Source organism: Polistes fuscatus, unplaced genomic scaffold, assembly GCF_010416935.1.
Source record: "Polistes fuscatus isolate 324 unplaced genomic scaffold, CU_Pfus_HIC Scaffold7, whole genome shotgun sequence".
In the NCBI taxonomy this organism is placed as follows: Eukaryota; Metazoa; Arthropoda; class Insecta; order Hymenoptera; family Vespidae; genus Polistes; species Polistes fuscatus.
Genome location: NW_025113151.1, coordinates 1,090,618 through 1,109,689, shown reverse-complemented (window position 1 = coordinate 1,109,689; position 19,072 = coordinate 1,090,618). Strand labels below are relative to the sequence as shown.

Sequence of the window (19,072 nt, the reverse complement as noted above, 5' to 3'; positions counted from 1 at the left end):
AAAGAAAAAAAAGGGGTAAAAAAAATGATATAACTAGACGAAAAAGAGAGGGAAAAAAAGGTAAGAGAGAGGGTTTAACCGGGCGCAAGGTAGGCCAAACCCTCGGCGTTTCGAGGGCGTTATTGATCGATTCTACTGGTAGTAGTAGTAAAGCTTAAACACACACACAGAAAGAGAGGTTTTGAGTTGGTTCTACGAATTCGAAGCAGTAGGAGGCCACCCTGGTAGCGCGTAGTGTGTCTGGTGTTTGGTTCAACGTTAAAAACAGAAACAAACAAATACAAATACAAATACAAAACATAACAGAGTAAGTGTTATTTTCAAATGGAAAATAATTTCATAGCAATCGAGCCACGATCACGTGGCAAAAGAATTCAATCTAATTGTGATAAGAAAAAATTGTTGATTATACACATGATGATAATGATGATGATGATGATGATGATGATGATGATCATGATCGAAGAAAATAAAAAAAGAAATGATGGTTTTTGTTTGTACAATTGTTTTGAGACGATGGCACTTGCCCGTACGATCCGCTCCTGTTAGTTTTGCGCCTGCCTGGATGAATAAGCAACGAAGTATAGTGTGCGTGCTATCAGAAAACCTCTGAGTGATATCGGTTAGTTAGTTGTTCCATAGGTTGCTCATTCGTTGGTTCACAACACTATTCCGTTCCTCGTTTGCTGGCAGGAAAACAAAAAAGTTACGCGGAATGTATCTATGTTCTAAAATTCCTGAAATTTTATTTTATTAATTAACTAACAGTGAGGGGGTGGTGGTGGGAGGAAAATAACACGCAATGGGATTATTCTCGTTGACAGGTATTTCGTATAAATCGCGTGTGTGTGTGTGTGAATGTGTTTGCGTTGTAGTTAGCTTCCGTTCAGGATTTCATCACGTCTCGACATGTTACTTTTCCTTTTTTGTCGAAACATTTTAAATAATTTTTTCCTCATTTACGTGTCCCCATTGATAAAACGTAAGATTACGTAAAGGTATGATCAATTTGGGTGATAATTAGTTAGGAGAAACGTCAATATGTCTGAGAACACCTTCCGATCAATTATTAATTCGTCTGTCTCCCCCCCTCCCCTTTTCGCTAATTAAAATTCGTTTCTGATTATGGTTGTTAAATATTTCAATTATTTTCTATCACCTATTAGGATCCATTCTATCTCGTTGTCTATCCAATGTGTTTTTTTTGTTGTTTTTCTTGGTTACGATTTATCATTCGGATCGATGGGATACTTGAAAGAATTTTCCTATTATCATAGGGTATATCCCTAGATTTAGTAAAATATTTCAAGGGACTCCCCTCGACCTATTTTTTCCTCTGTCAGTGGTGGTGGAAATGGTGGAAAGTGGTGGTGGAGGAGTAGGAAAAAGAGGTGGTGGTGGTGATGCTGCTTAGAAAAACGCGAACAGTGCGAACTAGGGAAAGACGGTGAACGTGCGGATGCGCCAGCCACGGCGTTGCCCTTGCGTCCAGAGAAATCAATAACTTTAATAGGAAAGTACTGGGATGGCGAATAGTGTCACGGTCAATTAACAACGTTCGCGATCGTTATTTGATTAGAGAATGATGATAGTTCCTGGGAACTAGTATCTTTTTTTTATTTTTTCACGTGATATTACGATTAAAGAATCGTAGTAAGATTTCATTTGATAAATTGATTCTCAAGAATATTTTAAAATGATATAATTGCGTTTGATCTTTACGGTTGTCACCGTAATGTATAGCTAAATTTAAATAAAAAAAAAGAAATGAAGTTATATTTATATTTCGTTTATAGGCTGACAAGAAGAGACTACGACGGCAGATCGAAGAATGAAATAGCCATGATCGGATTAGGAAACGAGCTCGAAGATAATAATAAGCCATTGGCAGAATACTTTTCCATATATTCTATAAAACGGTGACAGATCATTCAATGGCAACCATGGATATACAAAAGAAACAACTCTGTCCACGTTTGGTGGACTACCTTGCTATTGTGGGAGCCAGATCGGCTCCGATTTCTCGTCAACCTGTGCAGGTATATATATATATATATATCTAGATCATTTTAAAATAATGAAAAATTTTTAAAATTATTTAAAAAATAATAAAAAAAACAATTAAATTATACATGTGTTTTTTGTTGTTGTTTAATATCTGATAGATAAAAAGGTGAGAAAATAAATGTCTATGTTAATATTATAGGTTCCAGAATTGTTGCGCAGATATCCAGTGGAGGATCACAAAGATTTTCCTTTACCTCTGGATATGGTGTATTTTTGTCAACCAGAGGGTTGCAGCAGTGTGGGACCTAAACGCACAGCTTTAAGGGAGGCTACATCTTTCACTTTCACCCTTACCGACAAGGATTCCGGTTAACATCCGAAAAACTTAACAGAATAATATTATCCATTACGATTATTTAATTCTCCCTAATTGTATATTTCTTTTTTTTTGTTTAAATAGGAAAAACAAGATATGGCATTTGCGTGAATTTCTATCGACCCATAGAAAGGGCTGGGACAAATGCACGGGGTGGGATTTCAATGAGACGAGACAAATACAATACAACGTTTAGAAGAGAAAGTTGGAGGAAGAGTATGGAAAAGAGCACGGATTCAGCATTTTCTAGGTGAAACGTCACATCCTATATTTTCCTCTAATATTATATTTATCATTTTATTCATTGCCAATCTGATGTTAGATCAATACGATTATGAGATTGTATCTCGAGGTGTTCCTTATAGCGACTATAGAAGCAGCGCGGTTGGTCCCAGTGATTCGGAAAAAGATTGTTCCAGTAGTAGAAGGGATTCCGACACCTCTCATGCACCTTATGCACCGAGATTAGGTGTTACTGCACCGAGTGGTGACAGTGAAAGTGGTGGCAGTCATTCTCCCTCGCCACGAGCTTCGCGAAGGCGACAGGTAAATTGTTTATTTTTCAATTATTAATTAATAATAATCGAAATATTGATATATATATATTAATTTTTCAGAGGATTCGAAATCATTCCTTGACGTCACTTTGTATTATTTCTCATCATCCATTTTTTTCGATGTTTCGCGAATGCCTGTTCGTTTTGAAGAAAATCATTGACGCATGCAACGATAATTCGACTCCACAAAAAGTAGGAGCTTCGAGACAAACTAATAGGTACTACCTTTTACTGTTTTCTTTTTATTATATTACAAGATATCAGAAGATATGTCATTTATTTGTCTATATTTCTTATCTTCAGAGATTCAGTCTGGAGTGTTCTCAGTGGTCAAGTTTTGGAAGGTACACCGTCCATCGTGTTACACGATATACGGGAGATAGAAACGTGGATTTTGAGATTGCTGAGCAGTCCAGTACCCGTACCAACGAAAACCCGTGTAGAAATAGAAGTAGTATCGTCGCATATACAACCACCACTTTGTTTCGCATTACCCGATCATACGAGATTTTCTTTGATTGATTTTCCATTACATTTGCCTCTCGAGTTACTTGGCGTTGAAATATGTTTAAAAGTTCTTACTCTCATATTATTAGAAAATAAGGTAATTATATTTTGAACACTGATCTATCGCAATAGAATGAAAATTTTCTATGATAATACGTCGAATTTGTTCCTACATTTCAGATCGTATTACAATCCCGAGATTATAATGCATTGTCGATGTCGGTAATGGCATTCGTTACGATGATCTATCCCTTAGAATACATGTTCCCTGCAATACCGTTATTACCAACCTGCATGAGCTGTGCAGAACAACTATTACTTGCCCCGACTCCATACATCATCGGAATACCAGCATCTTTTTTAATGTATAAGAAAAATTTCAAAATGCCCGACGATGTCTGGCTCGTGGATCTCGATAGCAATAAAATAACTGCACCTTCTGGTTCGGCTGATCAATTACCGGCCTTGCCTGAACCGGAAGGTACCATACTAAAGAACCATTTGAAACAAGTAAGTTTAATTAAATAATTCATTAAATATTTTCTTCTTCTTCTATCTCTTTAAATCATATTGACGGTGTTCTCTTTGAACCCTTTACGAAAGGGTTAATATCATATCGCACAATTAATCCCATCCACCATCTAATAATTCTAAATCCATTCGTTTCCGCAGGCAATGCAACTGATGGATCAAGTTGGCTCTGGTGTAAATATTCTCTATTGGTCTTTTAGTTTTATATTTATTTAAATAATATTTTTATTTTACAGTAGTGTTAAAACAGTAAGCGGAATCTGTTGCAGTGTCGTAGTTAATCCCTTTACTTTTTTCATTTGATACCTGCATAGCGACGAAAGTCGTACCTTCCTTGCCGGAGAATCGATTTTATCGGACGCATCGAACTATATATTAGGTTGTCCCATAAGTTTTTTCCGCATCACGCTATGACTTCGAGCCGCATACAAAACAGAAACGGAAGGAAGAAACTTATGGGACAACCTAATACTATATTCCTTTATTGTTTTTGCAATAATCCTATTAGTGCCATACGTATAGCTAATTTAATTGTTTTCTTTAAAGTAGAATTACATTGAGTACATTATATTTAAAGTTTTATAATACGCTTGCAGTCATAGATTTTGTAGACAAGCCAGTCTGCTTCTTTTCCTTAATTAATCATTATACATATATTTTCATGTTGAAATATTTTCAGACAATGGGTAGTATGTCAGCTTCGCAAGCCATACCCCAAGACACTTGGCCCTCACGATTGTCTTCTCAATCACCAAGCAGAAGAGAAAGCACAGCTTCTCAACATTATCAGAATTTAAGGTAAAGTATGAAAATTGAACAAACTTTAAGCTTCATTCTATTGTCCAATAATAAACTTCATATTATTTTTAGCGTCTCGACAATGAGGAACAGGCCAAGCGTTGATTATCAACATGGTCATCATGTTCAACAAAGCCCATTGGGCGGGAATGCATCACAGTTACGTCGTCCATCGTTATCAGCTGCGATGTCATCAGTTTCGGCATCTGGAGGAAGTGGTACACCTTCTCCTTCATCGTCATCACCAATAACTGTACCTGGGACCATGACAGCCAGTGGAACGTCGACAACTTCGACTACGGCATCACCCTTTAACCCATTTATTTACGGCAACGACGTTGATTCGGTTGATATCGCAACAAGAGTGGCTATGGTTCGATTCTTCAATTCCCAGAATCTCTTAGCCAACTTTACCGAACACACGCGCACCTTGAGGCTTTATCCTCGACCCGTAGTTGCATTTCAAATCAATTCATTCCTCCGTTCGCGACCAAGAGCTAGTCAATTTTTGAACAAATTTGCCCGCACGCAAGCCGTCGAATTTCTCGCCGAGTGGTCCCTCACACCGAGTAACGTTGCTTTTCTGAGAGTACAAACCGGTGTATTTGATCCGACCCAAATCGGTGATAAACCTAAATGGTACGCTGCCGGTCTCGAGCCGATACATTTCAAAGTTTGGGATAACTCTAGTTCATTGGCAAATGCAGTTAATGCATTGAAGGAATTGGAAAGTCAACCGACCGATGAAAGTGGTTCGGATTCCGAAGGGGCAGAGAGCACCAGTTCTTCTTATTCTTCTCTAAGTGATTTTGTCTCGGAAATGGCATCGTCAGATTTATCACCGAGTGAGTATACAATTTTTACGAATATTTTTCACACAATCTCATTTCTTATTTAAATTATATATATATTGTTTGTTTTTACAGGTTACAATTGTCCTCAAGTAAGTCAACCTCAACAAATGGCACTTTCGATAGACCCTAAAAACATTTACAATCCACCGAGTTCCTTGCAATATCCTGGAGTAGAAGAGGAATCACCCGTACGTCCGGAAAGCCCACCAAGTACATCCTCCAGTCACAGTGATCTCAGCAGTCCGAGTTTTAACAGAGACTCCGAATTGGAATTGAATCCCAAAGCTTTGGAAACATCCCAATCGACCAATGTAAGTGAGCGAAAGGTGGAATGGTTTTATACAAATGTGAAATGTTCTTTTATTATCAATATATGATACTAAATTAGATATACTAGAAACGATTACGTTCAAAAAGAGAGAACGATGATGGGCTTTTTATCACGATGTTCTTTGCCGTTCACATATCACATTATATCTTCTTTTTCAAGCAAGCTTTATATTTCTACCCCTCTCAAAAAAAAAAAAAAAAAAAAAAAGCAACAACAATCTTTTCATTCCTCTGCTATTCTCTATCGCTTAAAATATGAATCGAGTGTCTCGTTGAAAAATGTCTGATCGTTAAAAATCTCTGTCATTATCGATGAACAAACATAATTCGTTGAAATTCGGCTAGTACCATTGTTAACATTATTATCTTATCTATCATGCATAATTAAACGTTTTCATCATAATTTTTGTTTCTATGTTTACATGCTTTTTGTGCTAATGAATTACTTGGTCATAGGATAAAGAGGAAGGTGGTAGTTTTGAGTCAGACTCTGCATCGACAATAACTCCACGCACAATCCTGAGCGCACAAAGTTCAGTAGGCCAGTTTGGAGTGGGCATGGGGTCATTAGGTAACTCCTTGCTCAACGACACTGAACGCACTACCACCCCTCACAGGACATCGCGCGTCACTAGATATATGGTTCCTGTGAGTCATTCTATATGCGTGCATCGGATTTCTGTCCTGCATTTATCTATTCAAAAGATTCCGCCTTGTCTCTATCTCTATCTCTCTCTCTCTCTCTTTCTGTGTCAACTATACGAGTGCATGCACATCTGGTATCATTGTCAATTTCACTGGCTTGCGCTAATGTCACCGTGTTTCGAACAAAGCAACAAAAATAATACATCACTTGGCATGAAACTGAATTTTGATCTTACAGTTAATGTACGGTGTATCTACTCTCCTGGGTCCTCTCTCTATTCGTTTAATTTATCTACACGTATATAACATCATATTTTTCCTAACGTAGCTAAGTATATAAGATTAAACGTATAATTTTTGTGTATAATATTTCTCCCTTTTCCTAACGAATTTTCATGAATTATATATATAAGTAAATTTCTTATTTTATTGTTGATACAAGTTGTTACAATAATCAATCCAAAAAATTCTGATACGCAGTATGTAGTTTCTAACTTCTTTTAACAATGTTCAGTAATAATAAAACGATTTGTTTGATACTGTACTGGTAGTAGAGAACACTGTCCACTGAGTATATCGATCTAACTTTTTAGAATTAATTTGGTGTCTGCACAATATTGCGTGAGATATTTTGAATGAAAGCTTATTGCAAAGATGAAACGAGTTTAAACGAAAAAACATTCATCGAAATAAGAAATTTGTTGTAAATGATGTTAAAGGTGATGCCCAGTGGAACGAGTCTTCAAAGACAGCCAAGCGTTGGCAATGTTTTGGCACGAACGTCAAGTTTTGGATCTAGTACGAGCCCACTTTTAACCCGACAACTCAGTGGTAGTATGGATAGTGAAACTCTTGTAGCATCTCGTCAGCAAGTGGCACCTGGTTCACCTAATGGACACAAGAACAATACTGGATTACCTGGAAATGGTGTCATGAGACAAGGATCCCAGGGTTCGTTGTTTGAACAAATTGCAACCCAAGCTAAAGATCTCGTACGAGAAACAACCAGACAGAGTAGTCAGGATGGACTTCTTGCTCATATGGACAAAGTATTTATCTTCTATGTTATTTTATTGTTTTATCTGAATTATGAAAAAAAATATATATATATATTTTAAAAAAAATTTCTATTTCTAGCTGAAGCATCAAGCAAAGGAAAAGATCACCGAAGCAGGTGAAGATAGTTTGTTTGCACCACTGGAACAGGTATTATGTTTAATTACTTGAAAATAATTATACAATTGTATATGAATACCGTCTGTTCACAGTTCACACAACAAACGAAGAAGGCTGTAGGCGAAGCTACGAAATCTGTTCAGGAGGCATCCAAAACTGCGATCGAAGCAAGCAAGACAGCTGCAGGTGTGAGCAAAAATACTTTCGACGATTTAACGTACATGGGTAAAAGTACGTTCGGTGATTTAACCAAGAGTGCTAAAGAGGTTGCAACGAAAAAGGGCTTGCTAAAGGTATCCACAAATGGCTGTTAGATTAGTTGAGGTAATTCCTTGTAATATTTAATTTTTACTGTTACTTCAGGGTCTCGGAGAGTCGCAACAATTTTCGCCACCGCATACTCCACCATCCCCAGGAGTAACGCAAAGAAGAGAATCATCCAGTACTCAATTGGTTGCTTCGGATAATCGTTCGGCACGTAGAGAAATTGGTCGTGATTTTTTCAGCAACTTTAGCAGCGATTTGAACGGCATCGCTGCTCAAACGAGCAGCATGTTCAGTGATTTATTTGGCATGTATATTTCATTTATCATGATCGCTCAAATTTTCAAAATATTCTCATATATTTTATTTTCACAGGTAGCAGAAATACTTCTAATCGAAATATTGTGCAGTCGCAAAAATCTAAGGAAAAATCTGGTACATCGTTTGGACCATTTCCTAAAGGTTGGTTATATTAAATCAAAGTTATGAATGAAAGAAAAAGAAAAAAAAAAAAAGAATTGTGGAGACGAAAAGTATAATCATGATTACAGGTTCAGGAAAAACAGGTCTCGTTGAGAATTCGTCATTGATAAAACATTCTTCGATGAAAGCCAATCAAGAAGAAATGCAAAGGATGCAAAATGCTGAACGATCTAGTACAAACAGTGACAATCAAGCCTTCTTGACAGACGTATGTACTTTTCAATAATAATTTAATTTATATAAATCTCCTAAATACAATTATTTCTGATTATTTTTAATTATGTTTTTTTTATTCTAGGTGGTAACACAAGTTTTAGCTGGTGAAGGGGTGGGCTGGCTTAAATTGAATAGATTGAAGAAACTCATGGAAGATGAAAGCTATCGAGACCTGGTCGTAACGAAACTCAATAAAGGGCTTCATAGAAAAATAAGTCCAGATGACCACATCGACGATGTGGTAAATAATCTTACACGTTTAACTTTAATTTATGTTACTTGCGCGATTTAGATTTGATTAAACAATGATTATTATTCCATTTTAGTGTATCTCCAAACCAGTTTATAAGGGAATGCTAAAGTGCCTTCAAGCAGTGGTTCATGGTCTCGGTCATACTTATCATAATTTTGGATTAGGTGGAATGGCTTCTGTTTTTCAATTAATGGAAATTGCTCATACGCATTATTGGAGCAAGGATCTATCGGAAGGTGGTTTCGATGGTTCACTGTTATCACAGGTTTGTCGAATCAAAATAATGAATTATAATGTAATATGAGAGAAACAATTGTTAATGAAATTATTTATTGTTCCAGGCATCGAGCCCGTTCGGTAGCAAAGAAAATTTGAAGTCCCCGCAATCCCCGAATCAAGGTGAACTTCTAGATATATCTCAAAGATTACGAAGTCCACAAACGCAAGGTACACGATCGAATAACAGCAAAGTAATAATTATCAAAGAAATCAGATCAATAATTTCCCTTTGATTTTTCAGAAATATCATCTCAAGTTCAACTTGAGTTACCCCATGCACAGCATACAAGTGACGCTGGACAATCGACAACTGACATGTTTTTGGATATGTTCACGAAAAAAAAAAAGGTTTTGTGCAAGCTAACGTCATTTGATTCAGAGGTACGAGAAAGATATTCCTCTCTTCGACAAACATCGTGCGAAACGAATCATTGATGATTAAACGTCGTCAAATGTGATATATGGCATTTGATTTTAACGCGTTTTTAGATACCGTAAGATTCGTATTATTCGAATAAAGAATATATTTGGCCTTATGATTTTGTGCATTTAATTACGTTGGCGTCAGCTGATCCAATTCGGATGAAATTCTTTAATGAACAGGCAAATAATTGAATAATTCTATACCACATTATGTATGAACATGATATGTTTTTTAGAGTGGGCGGGGAGGTGGAACAGGAAGCAGCGAAGCTTTGTCCACTGACGGAGGTAGCATTATCACTAATCCTGCTTTTCGGCAATCACATCAAGCTTCTTTCCGAAGCACCGTGTCTGATAGCGAGGTCGAACAAGGCAATGTAAATTTCTTATTGAATTAGTTCAATTAATTCAAGTAGATGATATTATATTATTAAACTATAAAGAATATTTTAAAAGGAGATCGTTCATTCTTCTTCTTCTTCTTCTACTTCTACATCTTCTTTTTCTATAAATCTTAGAATTTTTCTTCTTCATTGAAAATTCACGAGAATTAGCCTTGATAGTAGTTAGAATTAGAAAATGAAATGACGTAGTTGATAGTTTAGTTATTACCCTTAGCTGCTTCACGCATTTATTTCCACTCACTGCGTTTTTAATTATATTAATTATTCTTTTTTTTTTCTTACCTTTTTCTTTATTTCGGTGAATGCTATTTCAATGAAACAAACAACACGAAACTAACGAGTTCAAGGCGAACTTACGGATCTAATTATGCTAATTACTTTACCGCTTATATCTATTTCTCCCATCACGATACGATCCTTCAATTAAGTAATCACTTAATTGTAAAAAATAATGTATGCGTTTGGAAACGTTCGCAATACTATTTTAGATCAATGATTAGTAATATTTTATTGGTAACAAGTAAGGTGAACGTGTAATTTCATATTTGTATCGACGTTATTCGATCTTCTGTTTCCAGTTTCCGCGTCAAGGAAAACAACGTACAGGTAGCGTCTGGTCCAGTAAATCATCGTTGAGTACAGGCTTCAGGTACCATGGTGGAAATTTAATCTCTACCACACCGATGTCTAGTCCTGAAACGGCTCGAACTTATCTCTTCGAAGGTAATTATATCAGCGGAGAAAAGAAAGAGAATAAAAAAGAAAAAAGAAAAAAAAAAAAAGAATGTCAAATTCACGAACAAATTTTCGGTCAGGTCTTTTGGGTAAAGAAAGATCGAATCTTTGGGACCAAATGCAATTCTGGGAGGATGCATTTTTAGACGCGGTATCGCAAGAACGAGATATGTTGGGTATGGACCAAGGGGCAGGAGAAATGATGGAAAGGTGATGATCGTTGTATTCGAATTCATTTTAAAAATCAATAACGACGATGAGAGAAATGAAACAACGTTCGTTCGTTTAGGTACAAAAGTTTGAGCGACAGCGAAAGACGTCGATTGGAACACGACGAGGATCGATTGTTGTGTTCTCTGTTGCATAACTTAACTGCAATTTTGGTAATGCTGAACGTTGAAAAGAACGAGGTGAAACGTAAAGTTCGTAGGTTGTTGGGAAAGAGTCACATCGGTTTGATTTACAGTCAGGAACTGAATCAGCTTCTTGATCAGATAAACAATCTCGTATGTTTCTTTAAAAAAATCCTATTATCGATTTGTAATGTATTAAAAGATAAATATATTTAATTTTATGAAAATATCGTTTCAGTATGGTAACGATATCGATTTAAAACCATTGACGTCGCGACAAATGCATCGTCAATCATTCACCGTTCACGCTGGCGTAGATGCCGAGGGTGATTTAAGATTCCTCGAAGTACGTCACGATGGTCTTGTTCTGAGATCGGTAAATGGGGTTATCGTTGAACGTTGGTGGTACGAACGGTTGGTTAACATGACATACAGTCCGAAAAACAAGGTTCTTTGTTTGTGGAGACGAAACGGTGGTCAAACGCAATTTCATAAATATTATACGAAGAAAGTGAGTAGAATTTGTATCTACTACTGCTACTGATCGTTCGCATTTCAATCCAAAAAATGAAAAATAATCAAATCCAATAAGAATGATTTATCCTGACACCTTATTTTCAGTGCAAAGATCTTTACTATTGCATAAAAGACGCGATGGAAAAAGCCGCTGCACGTGGAAGAGGGGGAAACATTGGTATCGAATTGGGAGGCGAATTTCCAGTTCAAGATATGCGAACGGGAGAGGGTGGGCTTCTTCAGGTTTGCATGGAAGGTGTTGGTCTTCTCTTCGCAAACAGCAAGGTACGACCAGTCCACCATCCTTGCCCGTTATACGTTCGCATTACACATTTTACGTATTTTCGAGGGTGCAAGAAGAATGAAAACTTCAACTTTACCAGTTGTACTAATATTTCCTTTCTCTAATTACTTACTTTTACATCCATCGATTATTTCTATATACTATCTCATATTTGACGACTACATTTTTTCCTATTTCTTCTGTTCTTCATAGGTACTACTATTTTTCTATCTCTATCTCTATCTCTATCTCTATCTATCTATCTAAATTCTTGATCTTTTCCTACCTTTATTTTTCTTCTTCCTTCATCTTTTGCAATGTTACTGTTTCCTCTAATGTTAATATTTAAAACAAAGGTATAATTGTTCGACGATTGTACATAAGTTGAGTAATACTTTTTCAAAAAATACATTTTCTCGCTTCGATTCAACGATCCGACCAACATACAAAAATCAAAAATAATATGTTCAAATATAAAAAAGAAATGATTTAACATAAGTTAGAATAAAAATGAATCGTTGAATTGAAGTTTAATGCAAAATCAAAGAGCATAGCCGTCGCGCTCAGCCACTACCTTTTTTTATTCTTCGTATTGTTTCGATTATTGAATACTCTCTCTCTTTCTCTGTGTTTTTTCGTTACTGCATTGATGCAAGGACCACTCAATATTATCTCCCATCGCTAGCCACTACGATCTCTGCTTAAATTTGTATCTGTACGTATTTTATCAGTCTTATGTATGATCAATTTTCGCGAGGGGTCTGATCTAACGCGAATTTGGGGGAACAACAAAAGGATTAGGGTGGATGAGGAGGAGGTGGGAGGTGGGGGGGGGGATGAAGAGAGGTTGGATACGATAGAAAAAATTTCTTGGAAGAATATAATATGAATGTGAGAATGTTTAAACGAGTGCAAGAGTAAGAGCGAGAGAGATAAAGCGAATGAAGAATGATTTAATATCGTCAGGAAAACATAAGTGATTTTGTTGAACGGGTCGAGGGGAGATGGGTGGGGGCGGGGGGCGCAGTTTTGGTCCATAATCTCGAGAATATATTCTTTATATATTGCTATTAAAAAAAAAAAAAAAATAAATAAAAAGATAGGATAAGGATTAATATTTGAAAAAAAAACTCGTGGCAGGGCATTAAATGACATTGCTCTGATTTTTTGGATCGGTCATTTTGTTGAGCAAATATTTTGTTGAAGCGTTCATCAATGTTTTCTTGCATGGAGCTCGATGTGCAGCTGCAGACTCTTTTTTATCTGTATTATAACAATTATATATTATCTACACACACTTATTTATATTTATACATATATATATATATTTACGTTACGTTTATAGGAGTTAAGGGATATACTAGGATATACGGATCGTTTAAAAAAGTATTACCTTTACATATTATATATATGTATATATACATATATATATATATACATATATATATTATACTATACATTATGACTTGTATATGAATGTTGGATGCTGCGTAAAGATTTTTCCAGTCTTAAAGTATATCTTTTTTTTTTTCTGTCGTGGTCACACCGGAGGAAAGTCTATCAAATGTGAAATAAATTAATAGACAAATAGATATAAAATAAAGTTGAAAAAAAAAGAAAAAAAAAAAAAAAAAAGAAAAAATCATTTAAAGTAGATAATAGAAATATTTGTTTCTATTTTTTTTGTTTTTTTTTTTTTTTTTTATTTAAGAAGAGATAGACTTTCCTCAGCTTGGGGAACTTTTGAGATGGTCCTTGAACAATGAAACCTTTTGTCGTTAATATATATTAATTGGCCACGTCGATAGGTAAATAGCTAATATTATGTCACCGTGCAACCCTGTCTCTCTTTTTACATAGTGGATATTATTGTCTACGAAATATAATTTTTTGTATTTCTGTTTTCTGTTTCGTGTCCTGTCCATCGACAATGCCCCGCGGCTGGGCAAGCAGGATTTCGAGGTATTAATCAACAAATCATTATTTGTTATAAATCCAATATTTAATTATACTCAGTGTTGGCCGTGTTCCGGAAATGCTTATTTCTTTTACCGTTACTTTTTATCGTTTTCTCACTATTACATACATATATTTATATATATTTATGTATATGTATATATATACATATATTTATATAGTATGTATATATATATATATATATTAACCACACATTCTTGAATTGCATTTGAAACGACTGATCTGCTCTGTCTATCTTACTGTTCTCTCACCATCGATCGATGTCTTGGTACTGTCCGTTGTGATTGCGATACGTAGGTATATATGTGTGTAGTTAACGAGCACACGCATACATACGTGTATCACGAATTAAATATCGTCCCAAAATTTATTTATTTCTTTTTTTATCTTTTTATACTCCCCCCAACGCATTCACGATTATCAGTGTTGTTCTTTTCTTTTATTTTTTATGATTATTATAATTATTAGATATGTATATACGTATACATACATATATATATGTATATATATATATATATAAATGTCAAGAATGAATCCAACAAATATTATTGAAAATGAAAACCACACGATATTCAATGCTCTTCGAACGCAATGCTACTGGAAATGGCAGAAACGAACGTTTAGGTTTGACGATTGAACAAAATATGGTTGTAAAATAATTAAAAAAAAATGATGAGATTTTAAAGACGCATCTCGCAACAACAGCATAAGCATCGATGATCCGATATAGGATTCGGATAATCGTAAGATAAACTTCAGCAGATCAATGTTAGAAATTGAAGAAGAATGAATTTTCTCTTTGATCTAATTTTTTCTCTAACGCGATTATGCTGCATAATAAGTTTTTCTCGAGTTACAAAACAAAACAAAATAATAATATTCATTTCGGAGTACGGCCGTAGATAAAGTATGTGCCGAAATAGTAGCGAATCGTGTAGTAACACCTGTAGTGCCTAACAAATACTGTTCTCAATAAATAATTAACGTGTACAAAATCGGGAGACATCTTGAAACGATTGATCTAAAATATAAATATAACGAATCAAAAAAATTGCATGATATGAAATGGTTCAATTATTGGTCCTCGAACAACAACCAAAAATGTCACCCAATTTTGATGAACGTCGAAAGGTTACCGTAAGACGGGATTCCGTTAGACGGTGACCTTTTATTAACCAGGCTATTCTGATGGCGCCGATCACGCAGTAGAGCAATTGTGTCGTGTTATACATCGCCATTCCTAAATTAAATAGCAATCTAACAATAAGAAAATATAATTCAATCAACAACAACAACAACAACAACAGTCTCATTCGTAATTAACGTTAAAATTCAATCAAATTTTGATTCCAAACTAACTACTATTATCTCAATTTCATTATAATTCCTATACCATCATAATTACACACCGCGTTTTATCATAAATACACACATACACATATATACATACAAACACCATGAGATGATTTCTAGCATGGCACTGATGCGTGATGTTCCTCCTATCTTCCATTCTCTTCTATCGAGCACATACGAATAATAATTATTATTATTTCTTATTAAAATTCTCCTAATACTATATTACTACTATTACTACTTACTAACACACTTTGACTAACTATCTCACACATAGCACTTGAATATATTTAATCATGACTGTGCATCATTATCGAGGTACCCCGTCCACCGCTATAAATATTACATATATATATCTATATATTTATATCTAGACGATGCGATTGCACATTTAGCAGACTATCCGACGCTAAGCGGTTGATAACATACAATAAGTTTAGGCCATCTCCAGAGTTGCCTGCTGCTGATTAAATATTAACCCACTGCCACTGCCACTGCCAATGCCAATGCCATTGCTATTGCTGCTGCTGATGTGTTGTTCGCGATATGTTGTTCGTTGCAATTACAAAAAGAAAAAAAAAAAAGGAAAAAAATCCCCCCAAAAAAATATGATGCATGGGTGCGTGCCTGAGCTTTCGTAAGCTTCGCTTTTGCCACTTCCATTAAATCCTTATCTTTAAATCTTGTCCTCTAATTTGTCTTTTTTTCATTTCTTTTTTTTTCTTCTCAAAAGAACAATTTATTTTTTTTATAGCTTTTACCATTCGAATAAAGAGACTTTCCTGATTCATTGAATATTTTTTTACATTTTAGAATAGCACTGTATTTTTATTGATACACGAATCATGGATCACGAGAGTACAGTTTCTGGCAATGTTAATAATAAGATTTTTCATACGAATGATGTTTGATTTTTAATCAAATTAGTAAGAAATGATTTCTAAATCTTCCGATGTTGTTATTGATCTCATTGAACTTTGCGAATGGACACTTCAATAGATAGTAATATTCACGTTAGAAAATGACGATGCATGATGTTGAAAAAGGATTGCCTTGCTTTGCTGCCTTCGTATTATCAATTTTTCACGAATACAATGTGAATACAAATTTGCACTATTGGCATGAATTTCCAAATCTTCTCTTTTGAAGGCTTTCACGCGGTCATCGTCACGTATTCGAAACAAAAGTCATTACAAAAATGCACAATAAAAAAAAAAGATCATCTTAAGATGATTATTGTAAAAAAAAAAACGGGTAACTTTAATTAATAGGTTGATTAAATAATTCCAGGTGCGTTCGAACAAACGATGATCTTTTTTTTTTCCTCTTTGTTTTTTTTTGCAAAATGCAGACGCATATTAACCACGAGACTCATGTTGATCGGCTGTTGTATACATTTGAACAAATAATTCCAATAAACGCGTACCATGTGTCCCTTTCTTATAGAATGTTTCTACAAAAGAGCTGTGATCGGTCTTCTTTTCTCATTTAAAGAAAGGTAGACAGACACCCGTAGACGTAGTTTAAACGGTACTTGCATGGAAGCGTAGACATTTTTTATCATCGAGTTCACGCTCGTTAACGCATAAATTGTTCTATTATTTGCAGTTTTTTGTAAGACTCGATCATATCCGCAAGTGCTTTACCCAGAAGGATGGAATCTTTGTTTTGGAAGAATTCAGTGAGTAATTAATCTCACAATGGCGAATCTACACAAAACGCAATTATCTAAGGTACTGCAATTTACGTTTTCTACGTGTATCTCTGTTTCAGATCCTAAAACTAGACAAGTAATACAACGTAAATATAAGTCGCAAATGGTGAGTTTAATAAAAAATAAAAAAAAAATAAAAAAAAAATAAAGAGGAATATTTTAAGATGCTTATTTTCACCCGATATTGTTTTCAATATTATTCGTTCAGTTCCATGATAAAATTCATTCATGGATATATATAAATACGCATGAAAAATTAATGTCATTAATTTAATATTATTTCTAAGTAATAGATCTTTTTTCAGTTTGTTCTTTTTTTCCTTTCTTTTTCTTTTGATTATAATTACGTTGAACCGACAGGCTAACGAGATGATACACTGTATACATCGGATATTTTCAATTGCGTTTGCCGTTGCCGAACTTTCGTCAGAGGTTCATCTTGAATCTTTGTCGGATAAAGATACTGCATGAAGCTTTATTTACGATGATTCATTTCGTTTCACGAGTTTAAAGTAAGTGTCTCTCCCACAATCCTTATTAATTATTTTTACCTAATATATATATATATTATTTCAATTTTACCTTTGCGTTGCATTATTGATCGCACGATTTTATATTTATCCTCTTTTACAATTTATCGTATATATATATACATATGGAAATTTCAGTATGCATAATTATACAAATTTTCATATTCACAGGCAGATCAAATCTGTTACGCGGTACTCTGTGTATTTTCTTATTTGGCTGCTGGTTTAGAGCAACGTAACCACAACAGCCAAATCAAAAATTACTCCAGCAGCAGCAGCACAACAACAACAACAACAAAAACAACAACAGCAACAGCAACAACAACAACAACAACAACAACAACAACAACAACAGCAGCAGCAGCAACAACAACAACAACAACAACAGCAACAGTATCAGCAGCAATTGCGCCAACAGCAGCAGAAACAACAACGTCAGCAACAATTGCAGCATCAACAACAGCAAATACAATTGCAGCATCAACAACAGCAACAACAATTACGTCAACAACAGAGACGGCAGTCGCAAGTATCGCCAAGGGATGAAAATAGCCCTAATCAAGTCACACAGGGAAATACGAACACGCAATTTGAACCCTTTCCTCAACAACACTGACACAAAGGCAGACACTCTCTCCCATTCGTGCATGATTACAATAAATGCGCTCCTTACGCTTGCCTACCTTGGGTATGAATGAATCTAACGTAAAAAGCACGAATTGTGTATCCATTTCATTCTTCTTCAGCCTTGGAATAATCTAATAAATGTTCGTCGGCGTGGTATTTTCCTAAGAAATAAAAAAAAAAAAAAAAAAAGAAAAAAAAACCATAATATTAAAAAGAACAGCAAGCAAGCAAGCTAAGCTTCGAAATTCTTCATCATTTCTAAACGCTTTGGCCTGCTTTATTTCTCCACTCGTTCGATACTTCCATTGTAACATGTGATATATGTAATCGATATAACAAAAAACAAAGTGCACTGAAGAAAGAAATAGGAACGGAGAGAGAGAGAGAGAAAGAGAGAGAGAGAAAAAGAGATAAAACATAAAAGATATAATGAAAAACTTGTAAAACATACAGAGAATATACACAGGAACAAATGTACTTGTATTATACATTACAGCAGTGTATAGAAAGTGTATATTTTTTTCAGTATATATATAACACGAGAATATAATTGAAGAAAAAGAAAGAAAGAGAGAGAGAGAGAGAGAGAGAGAGAGAGAAAGAGAGAGAGAGACGTAATGAATATTGTAAGAGATCACATAATTTTGAGAAAAAAGAAAAGAAAAAAAACTAGAATCTGTACGCGTACTTATAGATATTAAATATGCACGAATCCAAGTGGATTAAAAAAAAAATATAAAAACGACCGATCAAGAATAGCCGTTCTATCCGTTAGTCGTCAAAGATGTTGTACAACTCGCGACTTTTTGAGTAAAGAAAAGTTAACCGCATTTCGTATTTTAGCGATCTCTCGTTAAATATTCCGAAAAGAAGAAAAAAAC

General features: G+C 35.0%; 1 protein-coding gene across 8 annotated transcripts; it reads left to right on the top strand.

Moving 5' to 3' along the window:
• Window positions 1-161: 161 nt before the first annotated feature.
• On the top strand, window positions 162-19,060 carry LOC122523915 (MAP kinase-activating death domain protein). 8 transcript variants are annotated; one of them, XM_043645891.1, is made up of 34 exons: window positions 162-307; window positions 1,797-2,039; window positions 2,207-2,375; window positions 2,468-2,633; window positions 2,749-2,929; window positions 3,001-3,158; window positions 3,244-3,544; window positions 3,628-3,957; window positions 4,120-4,152; window positions 4,658-4,776; window positions 4,849-5,621; window positions 5,703-5,941; window positions 6,417-6,608; window positions 7,325-7,654; window positions 7,743-7,811; window positions 7,874-8,074; window positions 8,145-8,352; window positions 8,421-8,507; window positions 8,597-8,736; window positions 8,827-8,985; window positions 9,071-9,262; window positions 9,339-9,444; window positions 9,518-9,657; window positions 9,936-10,076; window positions 10,682-10,826; window positions 10,919-11,048; window positions 11,128-11,344; window positions 11,430-11,702; window positions 11,813-11,992; window positions 13,944-13,952; window positions 16,929-17,001; window positions 17,094-17,140; window positions 17,395-17,546; window positions 17,736-17,865. In XM_043645891.1, exons 2-33 carry the CDS (start codon window positions 1,935-1,937, stop codon window positions 17,503-17,505), a joined length of 5,724 nt encoding a protein of 1,907 aa, XP_043501826.1. In that variant the 5' UTR covers window positions 162-307; window positions 1,797-1,934; the 3' UTR covers window positions 17,506-17,546; window positions 17,736-17,865. The 8 variants fall into 8 exon arrangements, with proteins under 8 accessions (XP_043501826.1, XP_043501822.1, XP_043501819.1 ...); XM_043645887.1 differs by lacking the exon at window positions 17,395-17,546 and having other exon boundaries at window positions 2,758-2,929; window positions 17,736-19,060; XM_043645884.1 differs by lacking the exon at window positions 17,395-17,546 and having other exon boundaries at window positions 17,736-19,060.
• The last annotated feature ends 12 nt before the right edge of the window (window positions 19,061-19,072 follow it).

Bases quoted from the DNA above. Each gene is read 5' to 3' on its own strand.
- LOC122523915 (XM_043645884.1), top strand. From the start codon at position 1,935: ATGGCAACCATGGATATACAAAAGAAACAACTCTGTCCACGTTTGGTG. The intron at 5,622-5,702 runs GTGAGTATACAA...TTGTTTTTACAG, and splicing joins ATCGTCAGATTTATCACCGA to GTTACAATTGTCCTCAAGTA. The intron at 11,049-11,127 runs GTGATGATCGTT...TCGTTCGTTTAG, and splicing joins GCAGGAGAAATGATGGAAAG to GTACAAAAGTTTGAGCGACA.